This window comes from Miscanthus floridulus, chromosome 2 (genome assembly GCF_019320115.1).
Source record: "Miscanthus floridulus cultivar M001 chromosome 2, ASM1932011v1, whole genome shotgun sequence".
In the NCBI taxonomy this organism is placed as follows: domain Eukaryota; kingdom Viridiplantae; phylum Streptophyta; class Magnoliopsida; order Poales; family Poaceae; genus Miscanthus; species Miscanthus floridulus.
Window position 1 is genome coordinate 141,710,277 of NC_089581.1, and position 18,462 is coordinate 141,728,738.

At 48.0% G+C, this 18,462-nt stretch overlaps 1 protein-coding gene across 1 annotated transcript; it reads right to left on the reverse strand.

Moving 5' to 3' along the window:
- Positions 1 to 99: 99 nt before the first annotated feature.
- On the reverse strand, positions 100 to 4,064 carry LOC136531361 (UDP-glucuronic acid decarboxylase 2-like). Its single transcript, XM_066524029.1, has 5 exons — positions 3,152 to 4,064; positions 2,939 to 3,018; positions 2,758 to 2,841; positions 2,561 to 2,635; positions 100 to 1,051 (listed from the first exon to the last, which is right to left on the reverse strand). Exons 1-5 carry the CDS (start codon positions 3,915 to 3,917, stop codon positions 728 to 730), a joined length of 1,329 nt encoding a protein of 442 aa, XP_066380126.1. The 5' UTR covers positions 3,918 to 4,064; the 3' UTR covers positions 100 to 727.
- Positions 4,065 to 18,462: the final 14,398 nt, after the last annotated feature.

Sequence of the window (18,462 nt, forward strand, 5' to 3'; positions counted from 1 at the left end):
TATGGCTTGATAAGCCGGCTGATGTTGATTTGTTATGAGAGAAAAACATTGTATTCATGACTCATAAGTCGGGCTGATAAGTTCATGCGAACAGGGTAGTCTCTAGGTTCCATAGGGTGGAACACCTGTCCATCAGGTTTAAATCATTGACCTGATATGTGTTCTCGTGTTTTTTCTATATTTTTTTTAAGATTTAACAGCATTAATTGTTTTGGTATTATATGGTAAATGATGTGAAGGGGACTGAACTGATCTGAGGAACACACGGCCACAGCGTCAAGGCACGCACAATGGCACAACAGCACAAGTGAATTTTCAGAAACTGCTGCCATGCCCATATGTTGCAGTACATCCTACTAAACTCAGCATGCGTGCGTCCTGATACATTCGAGCACGAGTTACAATTACGCATGCAATTTGCTCGCTACACATCACATAAATCAAGCACCCCAAGCTCGTGATGCTCACCAATTCCATGATCTTGGAATTGCACTGCATTTGCGGCTATTTTCTGCTTGCTTGGCCTACCCTAGTTTCTACATATACCCAATACCCTGCAATGTTCTGAATTCGACCGATCTTTCCCCCCTGCACTGCACTACTGCAGGATTGATCGCTATGTATGCCTCTGAACTCTGAAGGCTAGCTCTGCCGGCCAGCGAAATTAGAGTGAATGCATCCATGCGAATCTGAATTCTGAAGTAGTTGGGTCCGTCGATCCGGCTAGCTAGTTGAGGTTGCGCTGCTGCTGCTGGTCTCCGACTCCGACTCCGACTCCGAAGATGCGGGCGCGGAAGTCGTGGACCATGAGCGGGAGGCCCTCGCGGAGCGGCACCTTGGGCTCCCACCCCAGCAGCTGCTTGGCGCGGGTGATGTCCGGCTTGCGCTTGTGCGGGTCGTCGGCGGTGTTGGGGCGGAACTCGATGCGCGCGCCGCGGTCGATGGTCTCCTGCACCACCTTGGCCAGCTCCAGCACCGTGAACTCGCCTGGGTTCCCCAGGTTGAACGGGCCCACGTGCTCCCCCTCCATCAGCTTCATCAGCCCATCCACCTGCCATCCATCGGAGATCATCGTATATGCAGAGTCACTGTACTCTTCCATGACAGGTATATAATTCATCAGTTTTATTAACATGTCGTCTTAAATTTGTGTTCCTGATTGGTTTGTCTTGGTCTTGTGCACACAAATAGAGCTCGTCTAGCTTGTGCACAAAAATAGAGCTTGTCTTCTGCCTTGTGCACAGAATAATGAGTATACTTGTACTGTAGCGAAAGTGATGTGTGATCGTCCGTAATGAGCTAGGCCGATCAGCAAATGTTGAACGGGGTCCTTGGCGCAAGCTGGAAATGACCGGTAGCTCATGTATGGTGAGGTTTGCTTGTTTCGGCGGTAGAGCAAGGTTAATAATACAATCGATTTTTGGCCGATTGAATCCTTACCACTACCACTCAGCTTATCTACGCTTAGCCTATGTTACATCTTCTCTATTAATATATGGGGTCACTTGTCTATCTCATAGACTTTTTTCTTTTGTTTCTGAGCCCACTTTTCTTCTCTCTTCTTCCCTCTCTCTTCCACCTCAGCATTCAGCCTGCAGCCCTTTATTATACTTGCTCTTAGGGCCATTAGCACATTAGAGCAAGTACAGTAATGGGCTTATAGCTAAGCTAGTCAGTATTTTTTGCTGATGTGGAGAAGAGAAGAGAGGAGAAAGAAGAGAGCTTGGCTCTTATTCTAGCATCAAGCTGGACACGGAAGCATAGACATCTGCGGGCCCAAACATAGTGTATATGAGGAGGAATGTGAAAGAGAAGGTAAGACATGGTACCACATAATAATAAAAAAAAATTTACAGATAAATAGGATATAATCATGGTATGACTTAGTTTTTATAACTTAAACTTGTAGCCAAGAATTATTATCGAGCTTGCTCTCGCCGCTCGGACGGCAAAGCTGCGAGATGCTGACACCTGCCAGTGACCAGTGGGCCGCAGTGCCATGCGTCCTGGCCCGAGGCTTTGGCGTGGTCGAGAGGCGACGACGACGACCGGTTGCCACTCGGCAGCGGCCGCGCCGTGCCGTCGCGGGCATGGCGCGCATGCGTGCGCACACTTAGCGGTGAGGGCACGCAGGCAATTGGCAAGCGGATGGGGACGTCTCTGAGCTGGCCGCGCACTTCGAATTGAACTGTTGAAGGCCTGCATGTACCATGTGTCTCATGCCCGCGTCTCAGTCTGGAGCGAGACTGGAGTGGAGTGCGACGGGATTGGTAAGGCCACGTTCGGTTGTTTCGAAATGGGCCATTCCAGGTCTTTTCGGTTATCTAGGATTAATTCCCGGCTAAATCTTTTTCCTTCACAAGTTTATACTACGGAGGAATAGTTCCAGGCTTAGAATGACCCATTTCAAAACAACCGAACGTGGCCTAAGGGAGTATACGTGTTGTGTCACGCATTAACTTACGATAACGCTAAGCGAGGAGGCTGTGTCCTGTGTGATACTCCTATTAGTCTGTGGCCTCGATCGATCGTGTGGTGTGAGAGATTGCATTGGCATTACCAGGTCAGACACGTACTGGAAGCTCCTCGTCTGCTTGCCGTCGCCGTACACAGTCAAGGGATCCTTCCTCAGCGCCTGCAGTCCACGCAGCATGGAATGGAATGGCATATCAGTCGCTAGCTCGTATGGTTGCGTTCGCGTCCTGCGGCGGCTGTGGAGTGCGTGGCCGGAACCGGAAGCCCGGAATGACGACTCACCTGCGCGACGAAGTTGCTGACGACCCGGCCGTCGTCGATGCACATGCGCGGCCCGAACGTGTTGAAGATCCGGGCGATCCTCACCTGCACGCACGCACGAACGTGCCAGCCGGTCGATTAATTGGACGAAAAATGCATGCAATTGGCAACCACAAGGATGGATGGCGACGCGACGACGAACCTCTAGGTTGGCTGCGCGGTGGTAGTCCATTGTCAGCGTCTCCGCCGTGCGCTTGCCCTCGTCGTAGCAGCTCCGAACACCTGCATATATCGATCGATCTGACATGCACGCAGCGACGAACGTGTTGAAGGAACGAAGCGAGATCGAATGTGATCGATCGATTAGGCCTCGACCGCTGCCAGGCCAGGCCAGTGTCGTCGTCGTCTTACGTACCGATGGGGTTGACGTTTCCCCAGTAGGTCTCCACCTGCGGGTGCTGCAGCGGGTCGCCGTACACCTCGCTGGTGCTGGTGAGCAGGAACCGAGCGCCGACGCGCTTGGCGAGGCCCAGCATGTTGAGCGTGCCCATCACGTTGGTCTTGATCGTCTTCACGGGGTTGTGCTTGTAGTGCACGGGCGACGCCGGGCATGCCAGGTGGTAGATCCGGTCCACCTCCAGCAGGATGGGCTCCACGACGTCGTGCCGGATCACCTCCAGCGCGGGGTGCCCGGCCTGGTGCGCCAGGTTCTCCTTGCGGCCCGTGAAGAAGTTGTCCACCACCATCACGCTGTCGCCGCGCTCCAGGAGACGGTCCACCAGGTGGCTGCCCACGAACCCGGCCCCGCCCGTCACCACCACGCGCAGGCCCCGCCGACGGACACCCAGCGGCAGCCGCGCCGCGCGCCGCTCCTGCTCGCCCACCGCGGCACCCAGCGCCGCGTTCGCGGACCCGCCGTACTGCCGCCGCTCGAGACTACCACTACCCGCCGAGGCCGCGCCAGTGGCAGTGGCGACGGCGCCTCCCCCGTTGGACGAAGACGGGGCCGTGAGGAGGACCGCCGAGGTGAGGGCCATGCCCACCAGCGCGAACAAGAAGCGCTGCTCCTCCAGGAGGTACCGGAGCGGCCGCGCCAGCGGCTTGTGAGGCTTGGGCGTGTACCCGGGGGCGCCCGTGGGGAGGGACTCCTCGTGCCCGCGGAAGATCGGCTCCGACGCCATCGCGGAGCCCGGTGGTGGTGCCCTCTTCAGGCTTCGCGCCGTGTCTCCGCCGGCAACTCTTTTTTTCTTTTTCCCCTCCTGTGCAGCTGTGCTGTGCTTGTTGTGGCCGTGTGCCCGGCCGTGCGATGTGAGACGCGCGCGCGTTCTGCGCGGACGGAGGAGTATTTGACGGAGCGCGCCGCGCCAAGGGGTCGGGTGGGCGTAGCAGCGGCCGCACACGTGGAATAGCCGCGCGTCGCGCCGTTTCGGGGACAGGCCACTGCGGGTGTGCGCGTCCCACACGGACACACCCCACGGCCCACGGTCTGGTGCGATTCCCGCCTTGCCGGTCCTTGCCGAGTCGCCTATGCCATCTGGTTCCAGTGATTCAAGACTACCCCGCTAGAGTCGAAAAACTTGCAAATTGAGACCTTCTGATCACGGAACACATGTATGGACCATTTAAAACTTATAGGGAAATATATAGAAACACAGAAAAGAGAAGAAACACAGGGGGAGAGGGGGATAGTGAAATGGTAAAACAGAGTGTTAAAAAAACAGAGGAAACGTTAAGGACAGGCGGAATAGAGGAATGTGTAGCACATGAACAGAAGCATAGCAACGGTATAAGAAATGTTTACAGTAATTTATGGATTAGATAAAAGCAAAAACACAGATGATATACTAACTCAATGAATCAATAACTAGCAAATATGCACCAACATACAGAAAGACAATAATCATAGTCTAAAACTTAGTATTGTACAATTATATTTATACATACAAAAGTTGTTCGGTTGGCATGAAACGGCTTGTTGGGCTGGATGTGCTTGGGCTTATCAGCCTAGCCGTTCGGCAGCCCCGCCCCAGCCGAACGGCTGGACAAAAAGCGACGCCAGGCACAGCGTGCCGCTCCCTCCCTCCTCTTTTCCCCTTCGCTTTGCGCGGCTAGGGTTCCGCCGCAGTCTCGCCGCTCGTCCGCGTCTCTGCGCACGAGTCTCGGCGGTTGTGACTGCCGCGTCGCCGGGCCCCGTCGTTGGTCAGCGGATCGGTCCCCGCCCGCCTCTGTACGCCATGACGCCGAGTCTCGCCGTCGACAGCCTCGGTGACATTGAGCTCCGCCTCCCTCCCCGAACCCGCCTCCATCGACGCTGACTGACTTCAGCAAGGTACCCCTCGATCCCACGCCGCCGTAGTCTCACCTGGCTAGATCTGAGCCCCACGGCCTCGTCTTGTAGGTCTCCCCCATGCCCCAACCCCCATCACCGCCACGACCCGATCGACGGCACCTCCTTCCAGGTGTTTCCGATCCGCCCACTGAGAAGGTCCGTATTTCAGATCTATGTTGAACATAACTTTGTTGATCATACATAACTTATTGTTGACGTGTTCCGTCCTGTGTTGCCTCCGAATTGTGCAGGATGATGAAGCTGGTGCAGTCCTAAATTGGTGAACAGTGTTGTAGTACGTTCTTGTACAATTCCAAACAAGACAAGACTCTGTTAATTGGTGTTGTAGGTTCAGCTCGACCTGCAGAAGGTTAGTAATTCATGCGTCCTTTAGTAAACTACTTATTGCCAGTTTGTGTTCTTGGATCCTGAGAACACTGGTTGTCTTGTATACATGCATCACAAGAACTCGATAGTAAATATCCTGCATTGTACGATGCTAGTTGGTTTTGCAATCATCTTTCCTATTGTAATAGTCTGGCCTCTTGTCTTCCCTATGCTTAAGAAGGGTGTTGTTTCCTTTGATTTGAGCTATCTTTGAAATATGCTACCATTAGTGGTGAGTTTGGCTTACTATCCTCTCTAATTGTTATATTTGTTTTAACTTAGCTGTTGTAATTGCTTTCTTGAGTTTGTACCCCATTTGTATTTTGATAACGTCCTATTTCTATGTGTATATTTGTTGGTGGCTACAAATTTGAGTTCATATGTCCTTGTTGCCTAGTTTACAAATAATAATCTTGTATGGTTTATAATGTTCATATGCACAACTTGGTAGATGGTTTTAAGAGTACTATCACCTATTGTTCATGCATTATGTTTTGTTGAACCTAAACATTATGCTCTATGTTTACGCTGCAGAGAATTCAGGGATGTTTCATCCATTGGTGCTCAACGCTGCCCACACTGGCAGCGTCGTCGACTTCGTCGTGCTCTCCACCTGTAGCCAGGCAGTACAACCTCCGTTCAAAACGTCGCAAGCATTTTGGAAAGGCAAGTTCCCTTTTCCTTCGCCCAATCCCTTCTTTCCATAGCATCCATGTGCATAATACATCAGAATGTCGAACATTGCATCAGATGAACCGTGATCATGCTAGCTAGGATGACACAACCTACTCATTGTTTCTTGAGCTAATCACTTAGTAGAAAAACCTATGTCACTGGGGCAACAATACCCCAACCCCTATCAGGTGGACAAATGTCCATCGTACCTTTAACGAGGCCACAAGGCTTGAGTACAACAAGAAACAACTCCAGAACAAGTACAACGAGCTGAAAAGGGTGTATTTCAATTGGTGCGATGGTCAGATCCATACTGGGCTAGGCTGTGACCCGCATACTGGAGAGGTGACAGCTGACCCCGGTTGGTATGCCATAGGCACCGGGGTACTAACTACACCCTTTTCGTTGACTCTTTTTTAGCATTTAGGTTCGCACTAACTGACTATTAACATGGCCATCCCGGGATCATGTGCAGAAAAAGTAGCCAAACCGCTCATGAGAGGTTCAGACGTCCACAATGCTATGAGCAACTGATCTTGATTTTGGGATGCACCCCACGTGACAGGGGTGAGTTGGTATTTGTAGGGGGACATCAACCTGACCTTACACCCAGTAGTGCAAGCCCTCAGACTCCTCAAGCCTTGTCCAACAAGCCCGTACAACCATGTAGTGTTGGTCAGTCCTCCAAGAGAGTCACTAGGGACCATTCCGTTAACAGTCCTCGTAGTAAGAAGAGTAGCAGGACTCCAACCCTTGATGACTGCCTTGATGACCTAAGCGACATTATCAGGGATACTAGGGCGCATAAGGCCCATCAAGCCACTGATGCCGAGGAGATGGCTCAAGTCAATAAGATTCTGAAAGCAAGATCGTTACAGCGAGAGTGATGTAGTCTTTGCCCAAGCTCTTAATCTTTGCAACAATAGGCTCTGTCGTCGGGCTTTGAAAGGACCTAATGGCTAGAGAGAGAGGTGAATAGCCTATTAAAAATTTCTACAACAACACTTAACAAACTGATTAGACAATTATGAGGTGAAGCAAGTGTTGTGCTAGCCTACTAAAATTGCAAGCCACCTACCACAATTCTAGTTTATATAGTTTCTATCCACACAATAGCTATGTCACTACACTAAGTTAGTGTGCTCTCAAAGACTAACTAAAGAGCCACACTAATCAAACTAACAAGCTCTCACAACTAGCTATACTAAAGAGCTTGACAACTAGTTTGCGGTAATGTAAAGAGAGTGAGCAAGTTGTTTATACCGCCGTGTCGATGAGTGAACCAATCAATCACAAGAATGAATACCAATGAAGACCAATCACCTCGGAATCAAATGATGACAATGATTTTTTATCGAGGTTCACTTGCTTACCGGCATGCTAGTCCTCGTTGTGGCGATTCACTCACTTGGTGGTTCACGCGCTAATTGGCATCACATGCCAAACCCTCAATAGGGTGCCACACAACCAACACAAGATGAGGATCACACAAGCCATGAGCATTTCACTAGAGTACCTTTTGGCTCTTCGCTGGGGAAAGGTCAAGAACCCCTCAATCACCACGATCGGAGCTAGAGACAATCACCAACCTCCGCTCGACGATCCTCGCTGCTCCAAGCCATCTACGTGGCGGCAATCACCAAGAGTAACAAGCGAATCCCACAGCGAAATACAAATACCAAGTGCCTCTAGATGCAAACACTCAAGCAATGCACTTGAATTCACTCACAATCTCACAAAGATGTTGAATCTATGATGGAGATGAGTGGGAGAACTTTGGCTAAGTTCACAAGGTTGCTATGTCAATGCAAATGGCCAAGAGAGTGAGCTTGAGATGGCCATAGGGCTTAAATAGAAGCTCCCACGAAATAGAGCCATTGTACCCCTTCACTGGGCACCGCTCGGGGTGACCAGACGCTCCGGTTAGATCGATCGGACGCACCCTGCCAGCGTCCGGTCAATGGATGGCTGCCATGTCATCCCACTTTTCAAATATAGAGCGCTCGATCCCAACGGTCAAGTGATGACCGGACACGCTGCTCGAAGTGACTGGACGCACCAACACCAGCGTCTGGTCGTTTCTAGTAAGGTTCCACTCGTGACTAGATGCGTCCGATCATGCCCGACTGGACTCACCGAGCATCCGCTCACACACTGTCTCCTCTGTGCACTGCCACGTCAGCGGGACTGAACGCACCCCGCCAGCGTCTGGTCACAAAGTGACCCAGCGTCCGGTCGAAGACCAACGCCAACATCTTCACTGCTTCCACTGACCGGACGCACCGGTCTAGTTGAGGCCAGCGTCCGGTCATACTCCGCCGGTGAAGTTTCTACCCTTACTCAAATGTGTCAACCACCAAGTGTATCACCTTGTGCACATGTGTTAGCATAGTTTCACAAACATTTTCAAGAGTGTTAGCACTCCACTAGATCCTAAATGCATATGCAATGAGTTAGAGCATCTAGTGGCACTTTGATAATCGCATTTTGATACGAGTTTCACCCCTTTTAATAGTACGACTATCGAACCTAAATGTGATCACACTCGCTAAGTGTCTTGATCACCAAAATAAAATGGCTCCTACCATTTATACCTTTGCCTTGAGCCTTTTGTTTTTCTCTTTCTTCTTTTCAAGTCCAAGCACTTGATCATCACCATGGCATCACCGTCATCATGTCATGATCTTCATTTGCTTCGCCACTTGGAATGTGCTACCTATCTCATGAATACTTTGATAAACTAGGTTAGCACTTAGGGTTTCATCAATTCCCCTAAAACCAAACTAGAGCTTTTAGGCTTCTCTTGATTTGGAAACAAAAGAGGGCTGGCTGAACTAGGATGAATGTCTCATGGGACTTCGTTTTCTCCAAGTCCAAGTGATCAGCAGCATACTTCCTCCTGCGGCTTCTTTAGTTGTTTCAGTTTTCCAGCATGAGCATGTTGAGTTGTTTATGTACCTTGTCAGCGTAATGTTCTTTTTGTTCGTTGTAATAAAGACCGTTGTCGAGAACTATGTTTACTTGGATGTGTGGCGTACTGTGAGCATTCTAGTTGAAGCGCCATCTGCATTTAATTTGATGTCAATTTCTGATTTGAGCATGTTTAGTAAACTTTGGTAGCAGGAGATGGTGAGTCCTAGAAATTACGTTAATTGACTGGTCGTGCCTGCACGTGTGTTGAGGTAATTGAAAGTGATTCTTTTTTATTATTACTAGCATGATCCCCTGGCTGCATAACTTTCTTACATAGAAATAATTATGCAAGTTCAAATATCTTGTGATCCTTTGCTCTCAGAACTTGCATCAGTGTTGGTCAAAAATTAAGCAATGGTTTTGTACTGTTTTGTAGAAACTCTAGGACATCACTTATGAACACATGTTTGTTTGCCAATATATGATGTCACATCTTATTGGTTTGTGCCCATTTCAATCTTGCAGCATGAGCAGCAATGAGGAGTCGTCTAATAGCGACACTTCAGTGAAGGATCAAGCATGGTGAACTTGGTGAAGGCAGCTGTCGTGCTGAGAAGGTTGAAAGGCCTGCTGGCGCAGCAAAGTCCTACTGTAAATCCTCCTTGTCCCATACCCAAGCTCACCGACGCACAATGGATGAAACTTACTCTTGACGACCCAACAAAATGCATAGACAATTTGCGTATGTCCCATGATGCCTTCATGCATTTGCATAACATGTTGCTTCCATTTTAGCTGCCATCTACAGACAAGTGTAATTCCATTGAAGCTTTAGGCATGTATGTCTGGACTTGTGCCCACCAGTCTGCTAGTAGAGAATGCAAAGATAGATTTGAAAGGTCGTTAGATATGGTTAGTAGGAAGATAACTGCACTAGCAGAGGTTATGTATAGGTGGGCATAGACTATACTAGTTCCAGCGGATAGGAACTACGCACGAGTCAACCACAAACTTGCTGAATATGCACCATGGTTTGATGGATGCATAGGTGCTATAGATGGCACCCACATAAAGGTTGAGGTTAATCAGGAAGCCAAAGCTGACTTCTTCAATAGGAAAGGAGAAACTTTATTTAATGTTTGCGCCATTGTGGATATGGATGGCCGCTTCACCCATGTGGATGTCGGCAAGGCAGGGCATGTCATGACATGGCGGTCCTAAAAGACTGTCAGGGCAACGAATGGTTCCCGCATCCACCCGTAGGTTCATGATGACTTGCAAATATAATTGATGCAGCATGTGTGTAGGTAGTTGGTAGGACATTGTTGGCACTAGTTGTGGAATTGGTTCAATTGTTGTAGGACACTACTACCTGGCAGATGCGGGATACATGGAGATTCAAGGATACATGACTCCTTCCCGGAATACAAGGTACCATATGAACAACTTTAGGAGCGTAGAGTTGGAGACGTTAGAACGTGAGGAGAAATTTAACTACATTCACTCGAGGCTGCTGAAAGGTCCTAATGGCTAGAGGGGGGATGAATAGCCTATTAAAAAATTCTACAACAACACTTAACAAACCAGTTAGATAATTATGAGACGAAACAAATGTTGCGCTAGCCTACCAAAATAGCAAGCCACCTACTACAATTCTAGTTTGTATAGTTTCTATCCACACAAAAGCTATGACACTACACTAAGTTAATGTGCTCTCAAAGGCTAACTAAAGAGCCACACTAACCAAACTAACAAGCTCTCACAACTAGCTACACTAAAGAGCTTGACAACTAGTTTACGGTAGTATAAAGAGAGTGATCAATTTGTTTATACCGCCGTATCGAGGAAGGAGCCAATCAATCACAAGAATGAATACCAATGAAGACCAATCACCTCGGAATCAAATGATGAACATAATAATTTTTTACCGAGGTTCACTTGTTTGCCGGCAAGCTACTCCTCGTTGTGGCGATTCACTCACTTGGAGGTTCACGCGCTAATTGACATCACACGCCAAACCCTCGATAGGGTGCCGCACAACCAACACAAGATGAGGATCACACAAGCCATGAGCAATCCACTAGAGTACGTTTTGGCTCTCCACCGGGGAAAGGTCAAGAACTCCTCACAATCACTACGATCGAAGCCGGAGACAATCACCAACCTTCGTTCGACGATCCTCGCTGCTCCAAGCCGTCTAGGTGGCGGCAACCACCAAGAGTAACAAGCAAATCCCACAGCGAAACACAAACACCAAGTGCCTCTAGATGCAAACACTCAAGCAATGCACTTGAATTCTCTCCCAATCTCACAAAGATGATGAATCAATGATGTAGATGAGTGTGAGGACTTTGGCTAAGCTCATAAGGTTGTTATATCAATGCAAATGGCCAAGAGAGTGAGCTTGAGCCGGCCATGTGGCTTAAATAGAAGCCCCCACAAAATAGAGCCGTTAGGCTCCTCACTACATAGAACACGGGCCGACCGGACGCACCTATCAGATTGACCGGACGCTGAACCTCAGCGTCCGGTCGTGCGATGCACGCCACGTGTCCCCTCTCTTCAAATATTGATCGCTCGATCTCAACGGTCAAGTGACGACCGGACGCAGTAGCTCAAAGTGACCGAACACTGGACCTCAGCGTCCGGTCGTTTCCAGTAAGCATCTAGAAACAATTTTTCATGATCGGCTCGACCGGACTCTCCCAGCGTCCGGTCACTCGATGTCTCCTCTGTGTACTGCCATGTCAGCGGGACCGGACGCAGCCTGTCAGCGTCCGGTCACTTAATGACCCAGCGTCCGGTCAGAGACCGACGCTGCGTGCCCTCTGCTGCCACTGACCGGACACGCCAGTCCAACCGAGACTAGCGTCCGGTCACTTACAATGACCTCCGTATTTTCTGCCTAGGGCATCGGTGGCACCGTCGGACTGTCCGCACTCTACGGGCGGACACTCCGCTGGTAAAGTTCCTAACCCTTGCTCAAATGTGCCAACCACCAAGTGTATCACCTTGTGCATATGTGTTAGCATATTTTCACAAACATTTTTAAGGGTGTTAGCACTCCACTAGATCCTAAATGCATATGCAATGAGTTAGAGCATCTAGTGGCACTTTGATAACCGCATTTCGATACGAGTTTCACCCCTCTTAATAGTACGCTATCGAACCTAAATGTGATCACACTCGCTAAGTGTCTCGATCACCAAAACAAAATGGCTCCTATCATTTATACCTTTGCCTTGAGTCTTTTATTTTTCTCTTTCTTCTTTTTAAGTCCAAGCACTTGATCATCACCACGGCATCACCATCATCATGTCATGATCTTCATTTGCTTCGCCACTTGGAATGTGCTACCTATCTCATAATCACTTGATAAACTAGGTTAGCACTTAGGGTTTCATTAATTCACCAAAACCAAACTAGAGCTTTCAGCTGCGCAATGTAATTGAACGGAGATTTGGGGGCCTCAAAGAGCGGTGGCATATTCTGCAACGGGTTCCTTACTTCATGAGGAAAAAGCAAGCGATGATTGTCATATCATGCTTTGCAATGGATAATTATTTGTGGCTGCGTAAGTATGGACTTAATGCACCGTCGTATAAGCTGTCGTAGTGGGTGGATCTAAATTGTGGAACACAAACAACTGCAATGAGGGAGTTGATATCAACTGTTGTTTGGACTGAAATATGATTGAGGAAAGGTGATGCAATGAAGCTACTTGAGTACTTCAATTTAAGTTAGGTATTTACTGAATGCATTATGCGTGACAATTGGTACTGATCGCAGGAGTAGGACGAAGGCGGGCAGTGTATGTGCAGCTGCAGATTGCACGTATGTGTGCAGTTTGGTTAGTGGCTTCATGAAGTTCAGAATTTTTGTATATGTTGCATATATGCCTAATTTATTAACCCTAGTGTATGTTGTATTCTTTTGTTGTATGGATTGGACAAATAGATTGTCATTTGTTGGTTGTATGTAAGGACCAGTGAAGGTTGATGATTTGTTAAGTATAAACTAGAAGTGGACTGTTTATGAATAGCCACTGTTGTTGGCATTTTTTTTTGTTTGAATTTGAAATGGCTATTCAGCCGATTTAAAATGGCTGGGGCTTGGCTGGATGCTGGACGCAACTGCTTGGCTGGTTGGTTCAGCACCAGCTCCAGCCAGCCAATTCATGCCTGCCAACAGACGCTTTGCTTATTTCTAGTTCCATCTTTGGCATGGATTACATGGTGGCTTACCATAGTCTGAAAATGCATTGTCCATATTTATAGAAATGCGATGGAATTAAATATCATTTTCAGAACTCTTTTAATTCAAGTTTGTTGTCAATATCCATATCTCTTCCTTAAGTCTTCCTTTGCACCCAAAACTAATTTCCAGCCCTTAAATTTTATTTGGGTGCTAAAAATACTTTAATTTATTTGTACCAGGGTCCAGGCCCATGTCCAGAGCTCATCTAAACCATTAGCTAGCTAACATCACCTATTGTAATCCCTCAAAATGCATTGATATTCTCCTTCTCAAAAATCAAAATCATGTCCCAGAGCCACTGGCCCCTGCAGTCCGTTGTTTCTTTTACCCATTCACAGAGCTACATACACAAAGCAGAACTGTAGATGCTACTCTACTCAAACGGGCAACCCACAGCGAGCACAAAAAATCCCCACCTTTTCTCTTTTCTGCTCTAGGCCTTGTTTAGATCACCTCCAAATTCTAAGTTTTTTCACTCTCTCTCCATCACATCAATTTTTAGCCGTTTGCATGGAGCATTAAATGTAGGTAAAAAAATAACTAATTGCACAGTTTAGTTGGAAATCACGAGATGAATCTTTTGAGCTTAGTTGGTCCACGATTGGACAATATTTACCAAATAAGACGAAAACGCTACTATTCATCGGGTTGTAATTTTTTGCAATCTAAACATGCCCTAGTCCCGGCATCGCGCCAACGCCATCTCTACCTTGTCTCTCTCCTCATTCTTCCAGTGGCGTAGCTTTTCTTAATTTCCTCTTTTCTGTGTTGAACCGGCAAAGCTTGCAGCACATCCGGCAATCCACAATTGGCACTGCAGCCCTTGCCGATGTACGAGAGCACCTCGCCCAGCTCAGTCTCGATTTCGACTCCGACGTGGCCGTGCTTTCGGAACGGCATCTTTCCGAGGCTAACGAATCCGCAGTGGTGGTTCCGTGGGGTAGATTCTGGACCGGGTAAAAACCACTTTGGGACAGCCTCTTGGGGTACGGCGAGGGGCTCAGCGACGCGGGTCGGCACGCGTCCAGCCTCCCGGATGGCGATCGCCACGGGATCGGCGAAGGGAGCAGTCTCGTCGTGGCCGCAACCGTCTCGACAGCCCCCCGCGCAGGCGTCATGTGCCAGCTACGCCATCAGTGTCCGGACGAGCAGCGAAAGCCGCGCCTCCGGCGGACACGACGACAACAGCGTGGCGGCCGGTGCAGCGCGCTCCACGAGCATGCCCTGCCACCCTCGCCAGGAGGGCTGTCCGGCACCAGCACATCATCTCGTCATCGTCGACACGGAATTCCGATCTGTGCTTCTTCGCTCTTCTACATCAGGACGTTTCGTTTTAGAGTCTTTTACTTGTATGCCATTAAAAAAGATGGTCTAATCGTTTATGTCCCTAAAAAGTTCGATCTATCGTCAGTGTCCAAGCTCGAAAAACTTTTCTCTCCCACGCCATTCCGTCTACTTGACGCACTGACGGTGTGAAATGTGTGTGGCAAATGACTTCAATGCCCCTGGAACTTTTGTTTCTCATGTGCCACTGTCTGCTGGGCGGCAACCTGATGGCTTTTGGCGCCAACAAGGTTGGCCTTGGCGCCAACTTGCCCTGCTCTATATATAGCCACCCCCTCCCTTCCATTCCCACTCACCTCTCTGTCCACTCAATCCCTCTCTTCTCCATGGCCATGTCTGAAGGTTCAAGCTCTTATGAGAGGCGGCTCACTAGGCGCGTTTTTTGCCCCAACTGTAGAGTGCTGGCCAATCGCTTCACCGCGAGGACAGAGAAGAACACCAGTCGTGTCTTTCACAAGTGTCCCTACTTCTCGGTTTGTCTCTCTTCTTTGTTCATGTTATGCTCTTGTTCTTCTAATCTGTGCTTGTGGTTCTAATAAGAGCGCTCTTCTAATAATCTGGTGCTTAGGCTGGTGGGTGCCAATTCTGGAGGTGGGAGGATGAGATGGATGTCACTCCATCACAGGCTGGCTATGCTACTCCTTTGCCTATACAGGCAATGGATCCAGTGGCTATGCAGGCAGTGGCAGCAGCACCTACAGCAGCTTCAGCTCAAGTGGCCAACATGAATGAAGCTTTCCAGGCTGCTGGCAGAGGTGGAGTTCAAGACAGGGCAGATGGGGTTATGCAACAGCTTAAATGGATTGAGAAGCTGGTCTATCTTGCAATATTTCTTGCCATGTATGCAATAATGAAGAAGTAGGTGTGTGTGTTTGCCATTGTATGTTTATGCATGTATGGATGAACAATCAATGAATGAAGGTTGCAATGGCATTTTAGACCACAACAATGCTTAACCATGAACCAAAATGACATCAACAACATCAAATTAGTCCAAACTGGATGAAACTAGCATTAACTTGTCCAAACATTACATAACATCATAGAAAATCACAGGAAATCATCACCAACATTGTTCAGTTCAGTTTCGTTCATTTCACCAACATTACATCACAGGAAATCATCACATCACAAACATTGTCTTAGGTTTTCAACAAAGCAAAAACCTGTGCTTTAACCAAGTTTTCCAACAAGTTTTCATCCCACAAAAAGATAAGTTTTCATCACCAACATGTTCTCAGGTTTACCAAGCAAAAGGCCATTGAGGAGTCACCTGTTCTTTAACCAAGCTGTAGGTTCTTCTTGCCTCTGGTATTTGCAGCTGGGCTGGAAGGGTCAGCTGCAACCCGGCATACATCCTTCCTTGGTGTAAGCTTCTTCTTGACAGCAATTTTCTTCCTTGGAGGACTGGCAACTTGGACAGACTCCTGCTCCTTCAGTGGTGCCATCACTGTGGCACTGCCTGTTGCTTCAGTGCTGGCAGGGTTAGGGGCTAGGAACACACTTTGGAGAGGAACAGGTTCATTGGATCCAGTTCCAGACCTTCATGAAGTAAACAAACAGTCACAAAGTAGTACTAATGAAATGAAAAAGATGAAATGAAAAGAGCACTCAAATGGAAAAGATGCATACAACCATACCTGCCAGTTGAAGCTGATGCACTTGTAGATGAGGCCTTGCTTTTCTTGACACTTGATGCAGATGAAGTCTTCCTCTTCCTTTTCTGGGGTACTGCAAACTCCACAGCCTCATTTGGTGGGTAAACCATCCCAACAGGTTGTCTAGCAACAACAATGCTTGTCTCTGTGTTGGCTAAAGCTGCTTTCTTCTGCCTCTTCTTTGGGAGACCCCTGCAGGCAACATGAAGCAAAAATTAGCCAATATCACAATGTGATGAAAGAGCTTGATGAAACAAGTCATGATGTTTACCTTTGTTGTTCCACTGCAGCTATGTCTGCTGGATCACCATTTTTGCAGGTGTACCAGTGGTGCCCTAATTGATGACACCTATAGCAACCGGATACATCCAGTTGTGCCCATCAACTGCACATGCTATGCACAACTGGCCCCTGAACCTACCATACAAGAAAGTGCTATCTATTGCTAAATAGGGCCTACAACCACTAAGGAATCCATCAACACAAGCCTTCATTGAAAAAAAAGCCTGTTGAACCTGAGCTTGTTGTTTATTATGTGGTTATCAATCACAACCATTGACCCAGGACTCTCACTCTCTATCTGTGCCTTGAATCTGTACAGGTTGTCAAAACTCTTGTCCCATGGCCCATAAAGCTTGTCCATAGCAAGGTTCTTACCATAGTACACTCTCATGTAGGGCATCTCCACTTTGAAATGATCCTTGAGTTTCTTAATCAACTCAGTAGTACCCAAAGTCCCATCTTCTTTCAGCCAGTCAATAACTCTCTCACAAACCCAATACTTGGTGCAGCCAACAGGAACACCAGTCCTCTTCTGGCTCTGACATTCATGGATAGATGGATTCTTCTTAACCTGCCAATGAAAACAACATGCAAATATCAATGAAAACACCAAGTTTGAATATATAACAATGGAAGCACCAATTAGAACTTAGAAGAGGAAATCACCTGAATTGTTTTGCCATCACTCATGGTTGATGCATGGATTCTCCAAGGGCAACCTTCATTCCTCCAGAGGCAGTACACTCGGTACCTTCCTGTATCACTCTTCTGAATGAAATATCGATTCTCTTTTATTGCAGCATGAGTAGCTAAAGCCATCTTAAATTCAAACATGTCTGGATACATGCTTCCAACACACATGGGGGGGTTCCTTTTGTCATACTCAAGAGGTGCCATGTAGTCAGGCTCATGGTCCTTAACCATTTCATCTGCCTCATCAGGGTCCATTTCAGGATCAAACTCATCATCAGACCCTGAACTAGCATCACTCTCAGTTTTAGATTTAGCTGGCTTTGGACTATCACTCTCAGTTTCAGATTCAGCTGGCTTTGGACTTGGACACCTTTCAGTGGTGGCAGTTTGGATCTGATCTTCTGGAGGTGTTGGTTGTTGTGGCTTTGGAGGTGGTGGAAGGTCAAGGTACAAACCTTCATCATCAACACCCATATGCTCATTCTCTGGGTTTGGGTTTGCCAGAATGTCATCATCTGCACATGCTGTGCTCTTTGTCTGGGTTGATTCTGCAATGCTAGGAGGTGCATTGGAAGGACAGGCAATGGAAGGAGTGGCAATGGAAGGAGTGGCCATTGAAGGAGTGATGGGTGGTTCAATAGATTGCTCAGTAATTGGATCCCAAGAAGGGATGACAGGAGGCACAGTGTTGGGTTTATAGTAGGCTAAACTCATCCAACAACACTTGGAAGCTTTATTTTTGGCAAACATTTCAACTAAGTCATGGTCATTGGTGAGGGGGATGTTCATCTTTGTGTCATGGCACCAGTAAAACACACTGTAAGTATCCCCATAGCGCCCAGGATACTTATCCACAATACCTTTAACCACATTTCTGTAGTTTGCACGATCAATATCCACAACTTCACTCACGCCATACCACTTCCCCCCACGCATATTTTCAGAAATAATCCGAAACTCTAGATTGTAGCTACTAATTGGGTCCATCCTACAGATGAACAACAACAATCACAAAGGGGGAAACAAACTAGCAAGAGCAAGCAACAACAATCCTAGCTCTCCATAATCACCACGAACAAGCAAGCGAAGGAGAAGAGGAACTCACCCGTCTCGAAACCATGAAGGGCGCTCGGCCGCCGCCATGTTCGCCGCCATGCGCCGCCAATCCGGGCTGCCCACGGTACCTCC